The sequence below is a fragment of the Hoplias malabaricus genome, chromosome 4, assembly GCF_029633855.1.
Source record: "Hoplias malabaricus isolate fHopMal1 chromosome 4, fHopMal1.hap1, whole genome shotgun sequence".
Classification (NCBI taxonomy): Eukaryota; Metazoa; Chordata; class Actinopteri; order Characiformes; family Erythrinidae; genus Hoplias; species Hoplias malabaricus.
The window spans coordinates 30,342,243-30,362,083 of NC_089803.1; the positions used below are offsets into that span (position 1 = coordinate 30,342,243).

At 40.4% G+C, this 19,841-nt stretch overlaps 1 protein-coding gene across 1 annotated transcript in view; it reads right to left on the reverse strand.

Annotated features, from left to right (window-relative positions):
• Positions 1-2,000: 2,000 nt before the first annotated feature.
• otud7a (OTU deubiquitinase 7A) overlaps positions 2,001-19,841 on the reverse strand; it is a 99,867-nt gene continuing 82,026 nt past the window's right edge. The window contains exons 11-13 of the mRNA XM_066668113.1: positions 7,060-7,174; positions 6,038-6,122; positions 2,001-5,945 (exon numbers count right to left, since the gene is read on the reverse strand). Of these exons, the coding sequence (XP_066524210.1) occupies positions 4,425-5,945; positions 6,038-6,122; positions 7,060-7,174 (1,721 nt within the window). The 3' untranslated portion in view covers positions 2,001-4,424. The remainder of the gene's footprint in view (positions 5,946-6,037; positions 6,123-7,059; positions 7,175-19,841) is intronic.

A 19,841-nucleotide genomic window follows, 5' to 3' on the forward strand; every position in this document is an offset into this window, starting at 1 on the left:
ACCATATGTGTAGAGTTGCCAACTTTCTAAAATCTAAATAAGGAATGAATGGGCCTGGGGACCAGTAAGCACTTATAAATTATTTTTTGATTGAAGTCAGTCAGATTAAATATTTTTGTTGTCCGACATTTATTAAGATAACTGCCACGTCAGTGCCTGTCAGTAGCCTTTTGAACAATGGCAAAGCAGAATCTGAGATGTTATATTATGGGCACAAACTATGAATACCAGTCTGAAGGAAATATCTTTGCTAAGACCAATTCTGGAATTTGATGTCATCAGAAGTGCAGTCTGTACTCAAGGCTACATCAGTATTAATATTGCTTTATATTACAAGTTTTATAGGTACAGTGTCCACTAGACTACAGTGCAGACGCATGTATGGTTTTATAGATAAAACCATCAACTTAAAGCCCTTTACAAACCCTTTAATTTGTAACCTGATTGTTAGGTTGCTCAGTGTTAAGCTGATTATGATAATGATGAGTGAGTAATTTGCTTTTTCTTCTAAAACCTTTAGAAGAATGATGTTAAATATCTGGAATTTATCCTGAAACCACAGACCTAGAATATAAATGTGCTAATGTTCATTTTCTGAACAAGTCTATATAAATTGTAATGTATTTGCCAAACTCATATTCATCTCATATGCTAATATAAACCAGCACAACACATTCTTACATGTAGAAAATGTGTCGGCATTTTATGTATCCAAAATTGAGCTCTGTGAAAACAAAAATGTTTTTTTTAAGAATGCTGCAGTAAAAGTACAAAAATATGATGTTGTGTGTGTATGTGTTGCAGTGAATTCCCAGACAGAACTCTGATATGGGCCATTTCAGACAAGGAAGTGACATAACTAGCCCACTCTTCAGATGGAAAATTCTGTCTGAACAAATGTGACCCATGTATTAAGTGACACCATGTTCAGATGCTCATTTGTCACAAAATAGATCTGCCCCTTTTCTGGCAAAGACATGGCTGAGCCATAATTTGAGCCAAAGGTGACACAAACAGTGAAATCTTACTGACATGTGGCCCTACTTTGGTGTTTATGTGGCCTTTGTGGCAAGAGGTTGTTGTCCATTACTCTATTTGACAAGTGGGCCAATGAAAATGGAGGATGTGGGCCAGACCTGGGCCAGAACAAATTTTCTGTCTGGGCTGCAGGTTCTGGTCCTTACACAAAAATTTTATTAGCAAAGTGGTGGGCATTCATTCTACACCAGATTCCTAATATATGTATGTACACACACACACACACACACACACACACACAGCTTGTAGCCAACAGTTAGCCTGATTTTGTTTTTATAATACTAATCTAAGATGGACACTGAGAGATATGTAGCTCTTCGCATTCATTTCGCACCTTCACTGCAGTAATTATATTTTGACTCCAGCAAAACACCCAGTACTGTACTAAATAGCTTTGTTTTTGTCTTTAAAATTTAAAATCAGGTCAGGCATATTTTCCACATATGTAAGGAATAGTTTTAAACAGGCTAGGTGACACAGAGAATAGTGGCCATTGTGAGCTGCAGAGCCACAGGGCAGATGTAAGACAGGTGATGTGAAAGATGGCTGTTTAGTGCATTTCTTCTTATGCATGTCAGTTTTGAGGGGACCAGGAGTGACAGTTGAAATGTTGCAGGGTTATGGTCTGAAATATTCATAACATTGTTATATGCGCTGGAGTCTATTTTGATTTCACAGGATCACTTATATGGGCAGACCCAAATCAAACACTGAAGGAGTCTAATTTGAGCTCTTATATGGATTGAAAACATAGGTTGATGCACAGCTCAAATTACAGGACACTGTGGCCAAGAGCACATATTGGAATACACACACACGTTCCATGCAAACACGCAAACACACACACAAACACACATCCGGACTAGCTCTAATACATGCTGGCCTACTCAAACAAATCACTCCCTGTACCACACTCTCACAAAAGGAAAGGACACACAGACACATGTTAACAATAAACTGATCTTGTTTTGTTCGTTTTCTCTTCTCCTCCTACTTTTACGTCAGTACCTAATGTGCAAATTAATAATTTAAAGTAGTGTAAAACTGTCAAATGAATACAAAATCATATTGTACAATTCTAAGACAGTGCGAGTCCATGATCTTGTCACGTAGAAAGGAGGAAGAGGAGGAGGGGGCAGAGGGAGGAAGGAGACACGGTGGGTGGCTGCAGTAGAACCTTGGGAAGAAAACACGAAAAGCAGAGGACATCCTTGGCCAGGAGAGACATACACAAACTCAGCTTGAGACCGTGCAGGGTTATCTGGTCTTAGCGACACACTTACAGCAACAGTGAATAGTGCCCTGGCTGTGGTCACTCTGCTGGAGGACTGAAGCACATGGAGAGGACTTTGCTTCCTCCAGGCTTACAGTGTTTAAAGCGCTAAAGACACAGTCAGTCCCAAAAGGCTTGTGGTGCTAAGAGTGGCACAGGAATCAAATCCTGACTGTGATCAGCCCACAACCCGCCTTCAAACACAGGACACACGCTAAGCTTCAGAGCTACAAAAACACTGGCACATCTAGTGGTGAGAGTACATTGGCTGTTATATGCAGTCAGACAGTACACCTTTGCTGCCATTTGTCTTCTCAAAGTTTATATGCTATGTATTTTTTTAATTTTGATCTCAAACACTTGGAACATCTTGTAAAGGTATCCTTATAGCAGGGGTGTAGAAATGCATTTGAAGGTGCCAATTCTACTGCACTGATTTTGGAATGTTAGATTAGAATCAAGAAAAACAATAGTATTCAATATAATATGTGCTCATCATTTGAATAAAATATCATACTCTGGCTATTTTCAAATGTAAAGCTCCAAAAAAGTATATTTTTTATTGTACATATTCCACTATTGTTTAAATAGTACCTCCAGTCATATTTGTATATTGTATTTTTTATTAATAGTATTATTATTATTATTATTATACAGCATCATACCAAAAATATTATGATCCAATTAAATCATGGTGCTGATTCCCCCCCCCCCCCTAAAGAACGGTAATCAAATCGAATTCAGAATCAGAGTCGGTCAGAATTTCACAACCCTCATAATTGGTTCATTTTGAAAGTTCTAAGCAATTTGAATTTTAAATAAATAAATAAATAATAGGGCTTAGAAACACTAGCTTGAATGGTCAGACTTACACCAACGAGTTAAACACAGTACCTGAGGATATCAAAATATGGGAGGTCATTTTTGGCACAGATCTTTTTTTGGGCAAACATGGGTGGATCTGTCAATGAGAGACTGATATGGCAGTGCTTATGGGTTACAGAATGTGTGATGGGAAACAGCTAACAAATACACCACACCACAGAGTAACCAATGTGTAACCAATATGTAACCCATAATGACAAACAATGCAGACAGGGATCTATTTGCTTTTTGCTTTTAGTCCATTATTCAGGTGTATAAAGGTTTGAATTCCATTATCTTGTTACAGTAAGACTTTTTTTTTACATATGCTCACTGCTTGCTAGCATGAATGTGGTATATTGCAAAATGCAGCTAGCAATAAATGGCAATGAACTGCATCAGATACAGTCTATAGAAGACAGATGTAATGGAATGCAAACCTGTGTACACCAAGGCCTTATTAGCATGTGCTGCACAATCAAAGTACAGTAGTGATTCCACAATACTTTTCAGCACACTTTGATCTGCCACAAATGAGATGTTTCACCACAATCCTCACACATCAGGGCAAATCAAATCACACTCCACACAAAGGACAATAAACTATGGCTGACATTATGGATGCATAGATAAAAAAGAGGGAGGGCTTGCGGTCATTACCAAACTTATTGCTTTTAAAAAAATTCCCATGCTTAGCAGTGCATGTCCCTCCCGTATTTAATTATTTGCAATGCACAGCAGAAAGACGTTATTTGATATTGAGCTTTCAAAGGGCTATGCTGTGAAATATTGCATTCAAATGACCACTGAACAGATTTTCCCTTCAGCTTTGGGTTAGCTGAAAGGAGTTTGACATATGCTTTTACATCTCTTTCAGCTAGTACAAGGAATTATATATATTACAGACTGAGCAAAATGCGCAGACATGGGCTTTTACTCTAGAACAAGTAAAAGATTCAAATTCAACCAGACAAAATGCAAACTGACAAAGAAACAACAGCACAATCTCTGGCCAAAGCTGTAAACTGATTCCTGTTGTACTTCCCTTTCTCATAAAGTAAGAGTCCCAGAGTCTTTTTGCTATTGAGAGAAAGGTAACAAGAATGCATGGAGACCATTCTTTATATAGTATAGGAAACAATTATGCCAGTTTTTTGTATTAGTCGCAGAGTGCAGTAGGTGATGATGTCGCTGTTGCTCCTCACTGGGAACACACCAGTGGTGAAAGTGTGTGTTTATGTGGCAGGGGCTATCCAGGTCGGTGCACTTTGCCCTCCCGTTCCCTGCGTTTCAGCTCCTCTCTGTAGCAGTAGGAGCAGTAGTTCTCGGTCTCGGGGCGTCCATAGAAGGAGCAATTCTCCCTTTTGCAGCGTTTCTGCTGGAAGCAGTACATTGGGCAGGTCCCAGTCCGACCCTTAGTTTTTTCATGCCCCAACCAGGCATGAGGGGCCGGTTCTTCATCAGCAAACTCCAGGCAGTCCTGGATATCACCAGCGTCAAAGCCATTTGTGTAGGTATGGGACTTGTGCTCGCCGGGCATATTGTATGGCAGGGAATCTCCAGCGGTGACGGTACGGACCCCAGACATGCGGGCTGGGCTGTAGCTTTGGGAGGACAGCGAGCGGTTCTGTTGGGGATACGTGGCACAAGTTTTCAGCGTGCCTATGGCCGGCTTGTACGGCTCATCCTGGTAACTGGATGACTGCACGTTAACGTCCCGCAGGTGGATGACACTGTGCCTCTGGATGGGAGGGGTATGGCTATAGTGGGCTGACACTGGGACAGGCCCAGACCTTTTAGCACCATTACTTGGGGAGGAAAAGGGGACAGGTGACATGGAGGAGGCTACTGGCACTGAAGCAGGGGCAGGGGATGGAATGGGAATGGGGGAGGCAGCGAGGGTTGGGCTGTTTCTGCCCTGGGTCTTTAGTTGAGGGATATGGCTGGGATGTAAGACTGGTGAGCAGCTCTCAGGTGGAGAACTGTCTGAGCATTCTCTCTGGAAGACACTCTCTTGTTCAGGCTTTTTCAGGGCCACCCCATTGGTCTGGGGTTTCTTCTCTGCCTCAGCCTTCCTCTTCTGCTCCTGCTCGGCACTGAAGCGCTCTTGGGCACTGCTCAGATAGTAGCTGATCATCTCCTCGTGAAACTGGTGCCGGTGGCTGGTCAAGAGAAGGCCAGCGAAGATGAATTTACGCTCACCCTGCATGGCTGCACGCAAGATATTCAGACTTAGTTTGACATCTGTGCTGTACTTCCAGTTGTCTAGTGTCCGATCGCCGGGATTTTTGCCCGAACCTGGATTTCTCTCCCCAGGTGAGTTGCTGGGAGCTTGGTCTGTAGGAGAGGGACTGGTTGCTTTCTCTGAGGAAGAAGTGCTAGCAGACTGGCCTGACTCCTCTTTGCTCGATTTGCGCATTTTGGAGTCCTTCTTCTTGGGTTTCTGTTCACCATTCTCAACGGTGCGCCCATTTGTTGAGCCAGACTTGCTGATTTTGCCATGCACCAGTCCACCGAGGCCACCCATGTTTTTCTTCAGCTTGATGCCAAGAGTCTTGCTGAAGCTGCCCAGCTTGTTGGCCACAGAGTCTGCGCGAACTTTGTCTTTGTCCTTGCGCTGTTTGTCCTTGTCTTTTTCTTTGCTGGACTTGCCGTTGTTGACATTGGAGTTACTGCAGACAGACTCACGGTCTGAGTCCATAGATTCAGCCAGAGACTGCACATCTTCACCTGCTGAAGCAGTGGGTGATTCCGGCTGAGCAAGAGGAGCCTACAAAGCAGAGCACAACCCTGACACATTAATATTCCTGAAGTCCCAAGTCTTCAAGGAAAATATACAATGGAGATTAAACACATACTCACCCTTGTCTCTGATGGTATTCGAATCCATGTTACATTCATATAACTGTGCAGAAGGTTTAGCTTAGCTTCCAATGAGAGGATAAGACTAAAAAAGAAGAAATATATATATGAGTAATAAACTGAACATGAACATACAAAAACATGCAGTGCTAACAGTTCTAAATCAGACTATTTTTGCACTCTACACATGATGAGTTGCATTTGATGAATAATTTGTTGATGTAAGACTGTCTGCATTTCTGGGACATATGGGCCTCTGTTTCCTGTTTTGTCTTCTGAGTCAACATGGACAGGGAAACTCCAACATGAGTGAAGCATAATCACTGCTTAAATCAAATCATGATGTGATGGAACAGCAATTAGAGCCTATTAAAGCACGGATCATAAATTGCAACAAGTGCTGGGCTGGTTTACACAACATAACAATAAACAAGTTCCAAAACACAATCACACGTTTGCAAAAAAACACATTGGTCAATGAGTAGAAATGCTTCATTTTGCCTAAAATGATTTTTAATAAACTAGCATAACATACCAACCTTACCAGTCCCTCTGTAAGTATTTTTCATAATAACTAAAAAGCAGTGTAGTTACATTCCATTTTTTCTTTCAGCAGTGACATTTGCTTCATGTCTGAGTACTTCCTACTTCCGTCTTGTGGCTACTTTAATTTCTTCCACAGAAGTTAGACTCCTTCCACATTACATCTATTATACACAGAGAAGGCAAATTCAGCATTTGTCCACAGGGTTATATAACTGTGTGGGACATCTGACTGGATGCTGTTTGAACAGAAAAGCTGGAACCTCAACTATGGTGGCGTGTGTACTCTGCTCTCTGGTGCCCAGATTTAGTCCAGCTAAATCCCTCACATGGGGGATAACACGGACAGAGAGTCCCTCATTAGAACCTCCCCCCTCTCTTCACTCTTTCTGAGTACCGGAGACTGAAGAGATGGCAAACAGAGCCTATAAGCCCCTGTGTGGTTGTAGGCTAGAGCAATAGAGTTGGCGTGGTCTTACTTGGCCAGCTTGGTGTTGTCGTTGTCATCCCTCCCCCACTCCCAGTCTCTGCCCGGATCCACTGCAAAGTGCAACGCTAGCAGCTTGTGCTCTGAGTCTGTCAGAGGAATGACGGCTGGAATGACAAATCGAGAGGAGAAGTTTTAACAAAAACAGTAATGAATCACAGCCACACCCTGTCCAACAGTCACTGGCAACATTCATAAAGACAGAAAACAGATAGAATGGCAGCGTGACTGTTTAAAAGTCCACCACTAAAGCCATGTGTAGGAGAATGTGTTTGTTAAAATCTCTAGCTCAGATTAATGGGCACATTATCCCTGAACATCTCTTAAAAGCCTTTCAGCAAGCTGAAAGGCCCTGATCCTCTCACTCTTGCAGCCATGACTGAAGGATTTTTCTCTTCCTCTCTGGGAGAAAGGAAAGGAGATGCATGGAGGCCGTCCTAAAAATGCTTTTGTGCAGAAATAAGCCTTTTCCCTGCCACCTCCACCTCTCTCTGACAGGAAGAGCATTTCAGCATTCATCAGTGATGACACAAGCCAGACTGGAGCAGTGTTTTCAGACTTTGTTTGGGCAGGGCACTGTTTCCTACATTTAAGCAATGACTGAGTTTAGCCCCTCTTCCTCCACCCTGCTCACTCATTCCTTCATTTACTCCCTTTCCCGGCTATTCTGTTCCACTTCCAAGCCCAGCAGATACACAGCTGCTTTGTGAAGGAGGTCAAAATTAGACTAGAAATGTGTAAGTACAGAGAAAATAATATATATATATATATATATATATATATTTTTTTTTTTATATTTTGTTGATTTTTAAAATAAAAAAAACAATATGTACAAGAGAATACTCCACTGTCTGCTGTCTTTTTAAACACAGACATATACATATATTGGTAGAACGTGCTCTCTCTTCTTCTTACAGTAACTCTGACATTTGCCAAGTGAGTGCTTGGCCGGTTTCAAAGTGTACCAATCATGAGTGAGTACACGCTGCTCTGCTTCACTCTGACTCATCTGAACGACACCAGGGGGTGTAATCTTCCACTTGGTGAAGGAAGGGTGAAAGACAGACTAAGTGTGCAGGAGAGAGAAAGAGAGAGAGAGACAGGCAGAGAGGTTTCCTACTCACAAAGGCTTTCAGACTAGAGGCCTTTTACATGAACTGAGCTATACGGTACCCAAAAAGCATTGCATTTCAGGCCATCACTTGCTCCATTTCTCTCTCTCTCTCTCTCTCTCTCTCTCGCTCTCTCTCTCTCTCTCTCTCTCTCACACACACACACACACACATATTATTATAATTTGTAGTGATGATTTTGAGGAGTAATTGAGGAAAGATTTTTCTCTTGCTTGTTTATTTCAATGATTGTTAAGCATGTCTTCAAGGATGCTTTGGATCAGATCTGGATATGCCTAAGGTCATCGTGCTCAATGCCAAACTTTTAAAAGCCTGCCAGCTTTTGGGGGAGTGGAACTGCATCCTCTAAACTGATGGAACAATATATATTACATTAGGAATAAACTAGAATGGCTGTAGTGTTAGAACCAATCATCCAACATTAATACATGGCCACAATACTGTTCCTGTGTTTTTTCTGTAGAGTACATAGGCTGTTACTGGAGCAAAGACATTTAAACACAAAAATACATACATAAATATTAAAATACTACTAAACTATCTTCAAAACCACCACAAGAAGCAGTGGAGGAGCCTTGGTCTAATGGTCAGAGGACAGGGCTTGGTACCGGAATGTTGCCGTTTCAATCCCCAGCACCAGCAGGAACATCCACGGCCGAAGTGCCCTTGAGCAAGGCACTGAACCCCCAAATGCTGCCCGGGTGCTGGGGATGGCTGCCCACCACTCTGGGTGTGTGTTCATGTGCATTAGTGTGTGTGTTCACAGATGGGTTAAATGTGGAAGACACATTTCGTTGTACGTTATACAATGACAAATAATTGCACATTAAGCATATAATAACATTAATATTGCACAATTTTAACTAGGCAAGCCTAGTTTTGCTGGAGTTCCATTAACCATATAGCCATTGTCACAGAGGTGTCTCTGGTATTTCAAAAACAGGAAAGCCCAAAATACATATCATTGTCATTGGAAGGTCTGGAGAAGCTTGTGTGCCTCATATCAATGTCTTTGTTTACATGTGGTTTTTATTATGTGATTGTGTTGTACAGAGAATATGGAGGGCCGGACTAATAAATGCAGAAATGAAAAAAGAAGCACAAAGTTGTTTTCATAATATATAACACTGGCATAAGTGTTTTTCTTGTTCATTTTATTTAAAAATAAATTCTAGATAATCTAGCACCGAAGAACAAAAAAAACAAAACAAAAAAAACAACAACATTTTGTTGGTTTTAAGAATTACAATTTCTTATTTATTCAGTGAAACTGGTAAGAATAAAATGTGAAGTTTAAGGAGGCTGTGCGCAGCTATATGGAGTTTTATAAACACACTAATGCCACAAAATGTCTCCCCACCACTTCCCTTTATGATATTTCAGGGAAAGATGCACACTCATGTCACATAAGACAAATTCAGCCGTCCTCTCTGTGAGATATTATACGTGTGTAAATGTTGCAGAGTTTTGAGCAGTCCCGCTGAGCTTGTGAACTAACCAATGCGGAGCTGAGTCTCTGGCTAACGAGCATGGTGTTGCACCAAACACAGCCCCAGAAACACACACAAACGGAGCATGTTCCTGTCTTGTTTCCTATTGTTCAGCCATGGTTCACACTGAAGAACCTGTTCTTTGGTTCCAGTTGGGAACTAATTTTTCTGGTTCCTGAAAGAGTTTATGTCATTGGAAACGTGCTGAAAGTTTCCAAATGTGAGCTGGAATGTGAAATATGGCTGAACTAACAACAGATGGTGTAGTGGCAGCACCTTAAGTTCTCTCTGTGAAATATGGCTGAACTAACAGTTCCTACTCATGCATGCATGTTTCAACATTAGGAGTCAGTCAGTCAGTACGTGAAAATGCCTCTTCTAGGTCAGCCTGATAGGCGGTCCAGCAAAAATTGTACTTAAAGGTGCAGTACATGATTTTAATTCAAAACAATTTTTGTAAAATTTAATGAATGTTTCCTTACTGTTTGCTAGTTTATGCCCTGGAAAAAAGTTCAGTATTTGTACACTGCCCTGGTTCTGTGAATGGGGAACAAACAACTTGTTTAAGACAGAACAGCAAAACGCTAGTCCAGCCAATCAACAACACAGTGAATCCTTTGCAGGTGCACAGGACAGACAGACTGGGGTGGGGGCAGGGGAGAGTTGAACTACATGTATTGTCAAGGAGATATAAATTTGGAGTGCAAGCTCATTGAAAAAGCAAGTGCATACTTCCGAGCTTCAGTTGTGAGTACACCTTATGCTCAGTATCAGGATGAAAAAGAGAATGTTTAGTTCCAAAACATGTCTGTGTTCTTGGAAAAATAAATCACTGTGCAAACGAAAAGTCAATTTAAGGCATAGTCTATTAGAGCCATGGGGGAAAGCATCTACATACTCCACTCATCACAGTGCTCATTCCTGCTCCATAGGTGTGTAACATTAATTTATTTGTGCTCTTTCACACAAAATTCTGTATTCTGCCTTATTTGTTGACAGATTTGGGAGTTAGAGCTTCCTAATGAACAGGGAAGAGGGGTGTGTTTGTGCTGCGGTGAATTTCAAATGTCAACAGTCACTCACCAGTCATTTTCCAGATTTGTACCCATTGCTTTTAAGAACACATTACATAGCTATTTAACACCCATATCTGCTTGGAGTGTGTTAGAATGTTGCAGATAGCTGCATAATAGATTTGTACAGCTTTCACCTGTAAGATTTAAAATCTAAACACTTCAGGTTATTAAATAAAACCCTCCAGCAACAATGATAACGGCTAATCATTAACTAGTGGAACAGCACCAATGAAAAATAAAAGGCCACTTTAAAACCAGATGGCCTTTATTAACTGTTATTATGTAAGGTAATATTTCAATAACAAGGCATGTTTTTATTTTTTTTTTGATAAGCCGAGACCCAAGGGCTGTTTGATTCAGGTAATGTCTGCTGTCCATGGCTCTGCAGTGACCACTCCAAGTGGTGGTATTCCAGGCCAAGAGAGCGAGCCAAAGGAGAATGGACACTGAGTTCTAGAGTGTGAAGGAGGAACTCCCAACACAGAGAACACACTGTACAGTATAACACATACACACACACACACACACACACACACACACACACACACACACACACACACACACACCAAAAGCATCTGCACATGTACAGACAAAAACAAGCATGCGATTTAATACTCAAACAAGCTATCCAACAAAGGCACACATACATCTGTCTTCAAAGGCACTTTGTCTAAAGAGCACACACACACACACACACACACACACACAAGGCAGTTCCAACCAGGAAGGGGCAGAGTGGACACTCGGGTATACAATACGGGGTCATGTCCCAACTCCCACCCTGAAGCTCTCCTCACTCCTCCTTGGATCCGCGCACACACACACACACATACACACACTGCTCTTCATCCCGTACCGTTGTTCCTCTTTGGGTTAATTCCAGAACCAAACACAACTTCTGCCAATTCTGCTGTGGGGGACTCCAGTGCTGTATTTACTTTCCCTGCTGGCAGTCAGAGGGAAGTGTCCCCAGCTGACCCAAAGCAGCCGCATATGGGCTGTGACATCATCAATTTAACTGCACATGCCGAGACAAAGGATTGTGATTAGTGACTGCACTACTGATTCAGTAGCATGGTGAGGAGGGAGACAATGACCAGAAAGAAAGAAAAAAAGAAAGAGAGAGAGAGAGAGAGAGAGAGAGAGACATTTAGTTAATGAAAGTTAGCTTTAAATGTAATTTTTCATCAACTTTAAAAACATCTGCATGATTCTTTTTTCATATTGGAACAGATAAATTCAAAGAGGCTTACAAAACAGTCTAAGTAACTTTTCTCCTCTCAATGACTCAATTAATTATGGAGAGAATTTGAGAAATTAGTAAAAATCTCTTTAACTATGGCAAAATGTGAATGAGAATGGGGTGGAAAAAAGTATACATTGTGTGTGTGTGTGTGTGTGTGTGTGTAGGGATGGTTTTGTTTGTGTTGGAAGGGAAGCATATAGAAGAGAGAGCATAAAATAGTATAGTATGTGGTGATTAGCTTTAACTGAATGATGATAGGATGTGCTGAAGGGGAGGGGCAAAAGGAAAAGTATCAGAATGAAAAGTATATTTAAAATAAATGGGACATACATAACTATCTTTAACTGAATGATGATAGGCCAATGTCAGGGGGCTTCTGATATGATGAGAACACAAATCATATGGTGAGAAATGGGAGGATAATATAAACAAGAGTTGATGACAGATAAGTTACTGATGGACTCTGGCAGGCCACACTACTGTATGCAGTCAGTTCATTCCTGTGGCTCTTAGCTGCAGCATGATGCATGATGAGTGTGTCTCACTGCTCAGTGTGGCGCAGACTGCGGAAAGTTTGCAGTGTTTTCGGAGCGCATATCTGTCACATGATGTATGTGTGATATAATCCCTTTTGAAAACTATTCAATGTTCAGAGCCATTATTTCCTGAGCCTCTAATTGTGTTTTTGTCCTTTTATTTTTAGAGTATACTCCCTCTAGAGGATAATACAAATCATTGCACTTGTCTGTACTGGAGTCTGGCCTTTCTGTCTTGCAATCTGAAGTCAAATGAGGAATTACAAAAGTTAATATGCATCTGCCTAATTTACATCCGCAGTTGTGAATATAAACATGTTTTTGTCCGGGATCTGTGTATTCCAATGATCACATGCTACATCTCGCTCATACCCTCACTCACCCTGTCCTTCTTGGGGGAAGCCATGGCTTTAACGGAGCAAGCTTGAGACTGGAAGGTCCAAAGGCTGATCCCCATAACTGGTAGTGGATAGGGGGCGAGGATAGTGAACAAAGAGTGCTGTGTCCTCATAACATCCATATGGGCGAAGTGCCTACAAGCAAGGTACCTGACCTCCAACCATCTCTCTTTCTGTCTCTCCAATGCCACAAATGAGAAAAATGTAAAATAATTTGAACTTGGTTGTACACTGTACAATGACAATGTTTATCCTGCCTCTCAAAGTCACTGTAAATCAAATCCATGCTCATCCTGATGCCATTGGGCACATTATAGTGATTTACATTTTCATTACTGGACGTGCTGAAAAGGAAGTGTTGTAAAACTCTGAAAACTGTGGAGGCATTAAAACAAATGTGCAGCTTTATAGCAGGACTGTTTTAATAGACGATCATCCAGAGCCAAAGAAAACCTGGTCTTTTAAAAGGGGCCTGGAGCATCTCGAAATAGCAGCAGAGGTTTTGTGTGGGTGGACTCCACTCCCTCAGTGCCTGACCACAGCTTGAGATTAAAGGAGACCCTGGCATGGGCTCGGACAGGGCAGCCATTCAGCTCCAGAGATCCAGTTTGGGAGAGCATGAGGGAGGAAGGATGTCTATATCACACCCGGATACACCTGAGGGTTCCTACATACACACCTAAAGTACATTTTCAAGGGACCTGGGGACCAAAAATGGGCTTGAAATGCAAAAATTATAGTTGTAAGATTAACATTCCTCTGCGATGGTCCAGCCACAGCCGGGTAAATGGAATGTGTGTGGGGGTGGGGGGACTGGGGGTGGGAGGTGGGAGAGTCTCTCTCTCATACACACATGGTCAGAGATGAAGAGAGTCTCAGTGTTCTGGGGAAGCTGCTGGCACCTGAACACACACAGTGGATGTACGGCTGCTGCCTGGCCCACCCTAGCGGAAGAATCTGAGGACCTTGGTGCGGAGAGGGGGGTAGGGGTGGTACTGCGAGTGAAAGAACCAGTCCAGGCCACAGGCAACCTTGGTGGCAGAGGAGCCAAGGATAGAGCAGGCCACTGTACTGACTGGTCATCTTGTGACCTGCTGTACTTAGCAATAGCAAAAGCCTTATATTCTTAGAAGGTTAGAATGAATTAATAAGCTAGCTACAGTACATACAAGAGCTGGCAAACTAGCATTAGCTGCTAACTAAGTTTAATCCTCCTCCCATTAATCACCTTCTGTTACTTCCCCATTGCTCTTCAGATCTCCTATTAAAACGTGCTAACACACAGCAAAGACTACAACAGAAATGCACATACTTAAATTAGAAAGGACCTGCTCTCTGTGGCATGAGCTGCAGAATACCTGAAATAAATGTTATACTCGTTCCACTTTTAATGACCACTTGTGACCCCCAAATGTTTTGCACACACTTCATTTTTTAAATATTTGCAATTTAATGAACATCTTTTATTCATTCAAAGTCATTGTATTTGCATATTAATTATAAATTATATTTCTGAAAATCTTGGGCCAGTGAAATTACTTTCCCACTGTGAACAATATGTACTAAAATTGACTACCACACATCAGAAAAACTCATTCTAAATAAGGCTCTGGGAAAATTACTGAAAAGGTAAAGAACAGGATGAGAAGAAAAAAATAAAAAAACAGGAAAAATACAGGACAAATGAATCAGAGGGTGAAGCCCAGGTTGTGTGAGAGCTGGAGGGTGTGGTGAATAAGAGAGAGAGGCCTCATGGCTCTGTCTCTTTAGTCGCACAGCAACAGATGACCTCATTCTGCCCAGAGAATAGAGGTCTCTCCTCAAAAAGGCAAAAACCCTGACACACAAACATTCTTTGCCTGACTGCCTTTTCAGTTTGTCACTTTTTCTGGCCTGTACCATGTTGATCCCTGGCTCTCTGATGAATTAGTTTCTCATAGGCTTGGAAGTGCACACATCTGTATAGGTGCAACAATAACACAGTGCTGTGAGATGGCACTGGTCCAGAAGTCTGGAGAAGGAGAAGGGCGTCTTCTTCATGTGGAGCAGTGGTAATATAGTGAAGGCATCTAATCTGTCAGTCCACTACTAAACCCACCCTAATGCTTACAAGGGCACAGGGTCTTGGAGGGCACATGTGAACAGCTGCAGTGAAGCAAAAAAAAAGGGGGCATAACGCCATCTACTGGACAGCAGCAGAACACAACTTTTTTTCTAATGAAAAAGAAGATATCTGGGACCTAGAGGACCTAGCCATGTCAAATATTTATAAAAGCACTATGAAAGAGTGCCCATGTCTATTTCCACTGCATTTAAAGCATTTAAAGACATACACAGGCCCGTATACTAGCACAGTGTCAGCTTTGTTCTCAGCAAAAAAGAAAAAGGAATTTTTATAATTTACAAATATTTACTTTTTCTTCAAGTTCCATTTTGTGTCATAATCAAGAATAACAACGACCTACCTATTTATCTTATTATTCTTGCATTTTGAAATGATCTTTTTGAACTGTCAATCAAATAATAAAGTAGTAAGCATGTATCAACGGATCCTTTCATGGATGCTCCTTTTATAATGAAAATATTTAACCGCTTTGTACACGATATTCCAGCTTTTTCATAATATTCCAACTTTCACACACACACAGACACACTTTGATAATGAGAAAGTCTATACTTCCGTGAAAATTTTTTGCCCATTTGGAATTTCATGTCAGCAACACTCCAAAAAGGTTGGGACGGGCAAGTTTAACAATGTGTTGAATCACTCCTCATAACAGCATTGGTACACATTTGGAACTGAGGAGACCAGTCGCTGTAGTTCAGAAAGTGGAATGTTTTCCCATTCTTGCTTGTGATTGCCCTCCACTGCTCAGACCTCCATTGTAATATTATTTATTTTGAAATATGCCAAATGTTATTTAATGGGTCTGAACAAGTTTAGCATTTCTTCTTACTATGGGACAATTCTGTTATAATACAAACAGAATGTGGAATGGCCGTGTCTTACTGAAATAACCAAGGACATCTCTGAAAAGCACATGGTCTTCCACAGCTTTTGTTACAATGTCTTTACAGATGCCATATGCACTAATTCACCCCTATACCGTTGTTGTACCATAGTTTTAGAACTGTCTACTTGTAACAAGTCAGACGGTCCCTCTCCTCTTTAGACAGGAAAATACGGCATCCATGATTTCCCAAAGATTTTAATATTTTGTCTATTTTATGTTGCGAAATATTATTCTTGAATTGTTTCACTATTTACCCACACCGGGTGGTGAATAGCCTCCATCTTTATTTCTGAAAGGCTCAGCCTGCCTGAGATGCTCTTTTTAAACCTAATCATGTCACCTATTGCCAGTTATCCTCAACTATATTTTGTAGCATTTTCTTTTGTTCTTTCTGTCTTTTTCAAAAATTATAAAACAAATTGTGTTACTGGCATCTACACTGGGTCTACATTTCTAAAAAAAATTTCAAAATAACATTCTTAGTTTCAACATTTAAAATGTTCCAGTTCCATTAAAACAGAGTTTAAATGATTTGAATAATGTTGCATTGTTTTTAATTACTAACAGTTTGTTGCTCTTGTGTGTGTGTGTGTGTGTGTGTGTGTGTGTGTGTGTATACATATATATGAATGTTGTCGATGAGCTGTGATGTGCAGTGAGTGAAAATATTTCATGAAAGCTGATGTGCCCTGGGCAATGTTTGTAATTTGTCAGTGCCAACAGGGAGGTGTGAGGGTGTGTGTCTAGCACATGTCCTGGCTGTGTCTGTGCAGCTGCGCTGTCTCTGTGCTACACACTCATCCGGAGAATCCACGTGTGATAAGCAAACCTCTCAGCATGCCAAGAGGAGGAGTCTCACAGAGGGAGAGAGAGAACTGCCAGGTTCTGTTACGTAACAATATATTAGGTGTACAAATAAGTTATAAAACATTTTTGTGCAATGCTCTTTTGTCATTTTATGGCAACTGTTACATAGTGTTATAACTGACAAATGTCATTTAAAAAACAATAAACATTAAGTATAAAAAAGCTAAGTTCACGAGTGCTAACACAGAAATCACCATCTTAAAATCATCTAAACCAAATCTCACATGTACTATTGAACAGCAGGAAAGGGGCAAATGATGTATGCAGAGCAACAGATGGACAACAGCCTACAATTGTAGAACTACAAAGTGCTTTTCTATGGACAGTGGACCTGAGAAAATGGACAGTGTAATACAAATCATTACTGATGTACAGATAAACTCTTGTGGGCTGGTTCAATCAATGGGAATGAACCATCCCTCACTGCAGTTTCATCCTTATAATCTCCTTCACCATGTGATGAGTGTGTAAATCTATTTAATAATAACATTTTTAATTTCCTTAAAATTGTATTGCCTGAAGAATCTAATTTATGTGAAAGTTTTCTAAATCATGTAAACCATGATATAATGGGTAGAGAATGTGTTTTAGTTTTTTTTTTTAGGCCCATTTAGCTATGTTAACAATAATTGAGAGATTATGTAGCCAGTCAGTCGGCTATGTATTTCAGAGACAACATGGACTTCTTCAGAGAGTTACAGCTATTTAACTGCTGCAGGAAAAGAGAAGAATCTTGCTTTCTCTCCCAGACTTACTCTCCCTATCTCTCTTGCTTCCAATCTGTTTCCTTTGTGGTCTTTCTCTCTCCCCCTCCCATGCCATGTCATTCTGTTTCTCCCTATGTCTTAACCTGCCCATGCCCCCTCTCTGCCTCATTTCTTTGTCTATCACTATGTACCTCCCCCCAACACACACACGCACGCACACACACATATGGCTACTCTGTGTTGACTGAGGTCTGAAGGACTGTGTCATTAATAATTGATTGCAGGTAATTAGACCTCAGGTCCCCATTATTCACTGGGTATGACACAGGGCTTGATCTTGTTCTCTGTCCCTGAGATGTGCTCTCTAATATGAATGAGCTGTTCTCAGGCCACATGTTCCTCCCTGCAGGTGTACAGTACCCTCAGGCCTATAATGTGCTTGCTTATGGCTTTCTAGATCATTCTCCACAGCTTGATCATCTAGTTACAGTGCACTTGATCCTCCACAGGGATTGGTGATGCCTATTAACACTATTCTGAGTGCTCTGTATGTTATGACTACCATTCCAATAGCCATACATTATCTTGTTTGGTCAGTCCTCACTACAAACGTGGCACACAGTGTGTAGCAGTATGTAAACTGAACGCTGACAAAAGCTGATAATGTGCAACATTTGGCTTCCCATATTTATGAGACACATATACATGTTACACACATGACAATTGCATGACATACATAAAATCATAGCGTTATGTTTTTTGCACGTGAGAGCACACACTTCATATGCACTCTTAATTAAATGTAGGCTCATGTGACCATGATGTAGTCTGTTTACTTGTTTGACAAAATGGCTCTTCAAATATTTCTTTTTAATTGCAGTAAAGTATTTGCGGACAGCACAAGGCTGGCCAGTTTCAGCCATGCTCCGGCACATGTGGATCTGAGTACAGAGCCATAAAAGTGGATTTGCGTTTTATATAATAAAAACAATAAAGCGCTATACAAATAAATTTGATTTGATAACCTAACGGTTCACATTTTTTTGCACTCACAGATGTGTAATATTATTAACAATTTTCCTAAATAAATAAACTCCCATTTTACGTGATTTTAAGAAATTTGCCCAGAATGCTGGTTGTTTACCATTTAGTTATTGACAGTTGTTAGGCTTAACACGATCTGTTGTAATGTTAAAAATATAACTACTGTTATTATTATTATTATTTTCTTTCTGACATTTCAAAAGTCTCAATATTTACAGCTCGCTGGTAGGTACAAAGACATGTGATGACAGGTTTACACCGTAAAGCAGATAAAAAATCTTCACAGGTTGTCAGCAGATATAACTGTATAATTTGAAGAATACTGCAAAAGAAACAATAATTGCTGCTGTAGCTGTGGAAGATTATATGCACATAGAGGCACTGTAATACACACATGACCATGGCAGTGTGAGAACCAGATATTTATGCTTCTTTTGACACTAAGAAATCATGTCTAAATTATTATAAATACTTCTTATTGACCAATATAACAATTACCGATCTGGATCACTTTTAGAGTGTTCACAGATTTATTAGCATTGCATTTAATACCTGTGTCTATGTACTGATTTTGCTTTCGTTTTGTTTTATATTTTAAACTGTATTTTTCTTTTATTATAATACTATAAATTTATATTTGCATCATACTATACTTATCATAATAATCAAATATAAAGTAATCAGATTAACCTACAGATTATTAAGAAATAAAGCAGCAGGTTAATAAAACATTCATTTACTTTGCAACTTTATTTAATGTGTAAATAAATATCGCCATCTACTGGCAGAATGTTGCAACTTTAGTAAAAAGGCCAAGACGTTGTACAATTACGTCTGCACACCTAAAAAATAACCCTCTGTAGACGCAAAACATGCCATCTGTACACGTTAAAAAATACGTCTCAATACATCAACACGCCCACATCTAATATTTTTACGTGACCAGGTCTTAGAATTAAGACGATTTTGGCCCTAAATGCTTGCCATATGTAGTTGAGTTCGTTACTGTGACGTAGCAACAAGGGAGGAACTATAATTTGGCGGAAGGATTTACTAATTTCATAAACATTTTTGAAACCACTTTCACAGCTTTGTTAGTATATTTGACGTATTATTACCCGAACTGTTGTATAAAAGCAATAGAACGCGAGAATTAGAGAAAATTACCCCTTAAGAATAATTTAGACATTTAGAAAATACAAGTTAGTGACAGTTAGTGAAATACAAGTAAGTTTAACCTTATATACTCTAGTAAGCTGAATA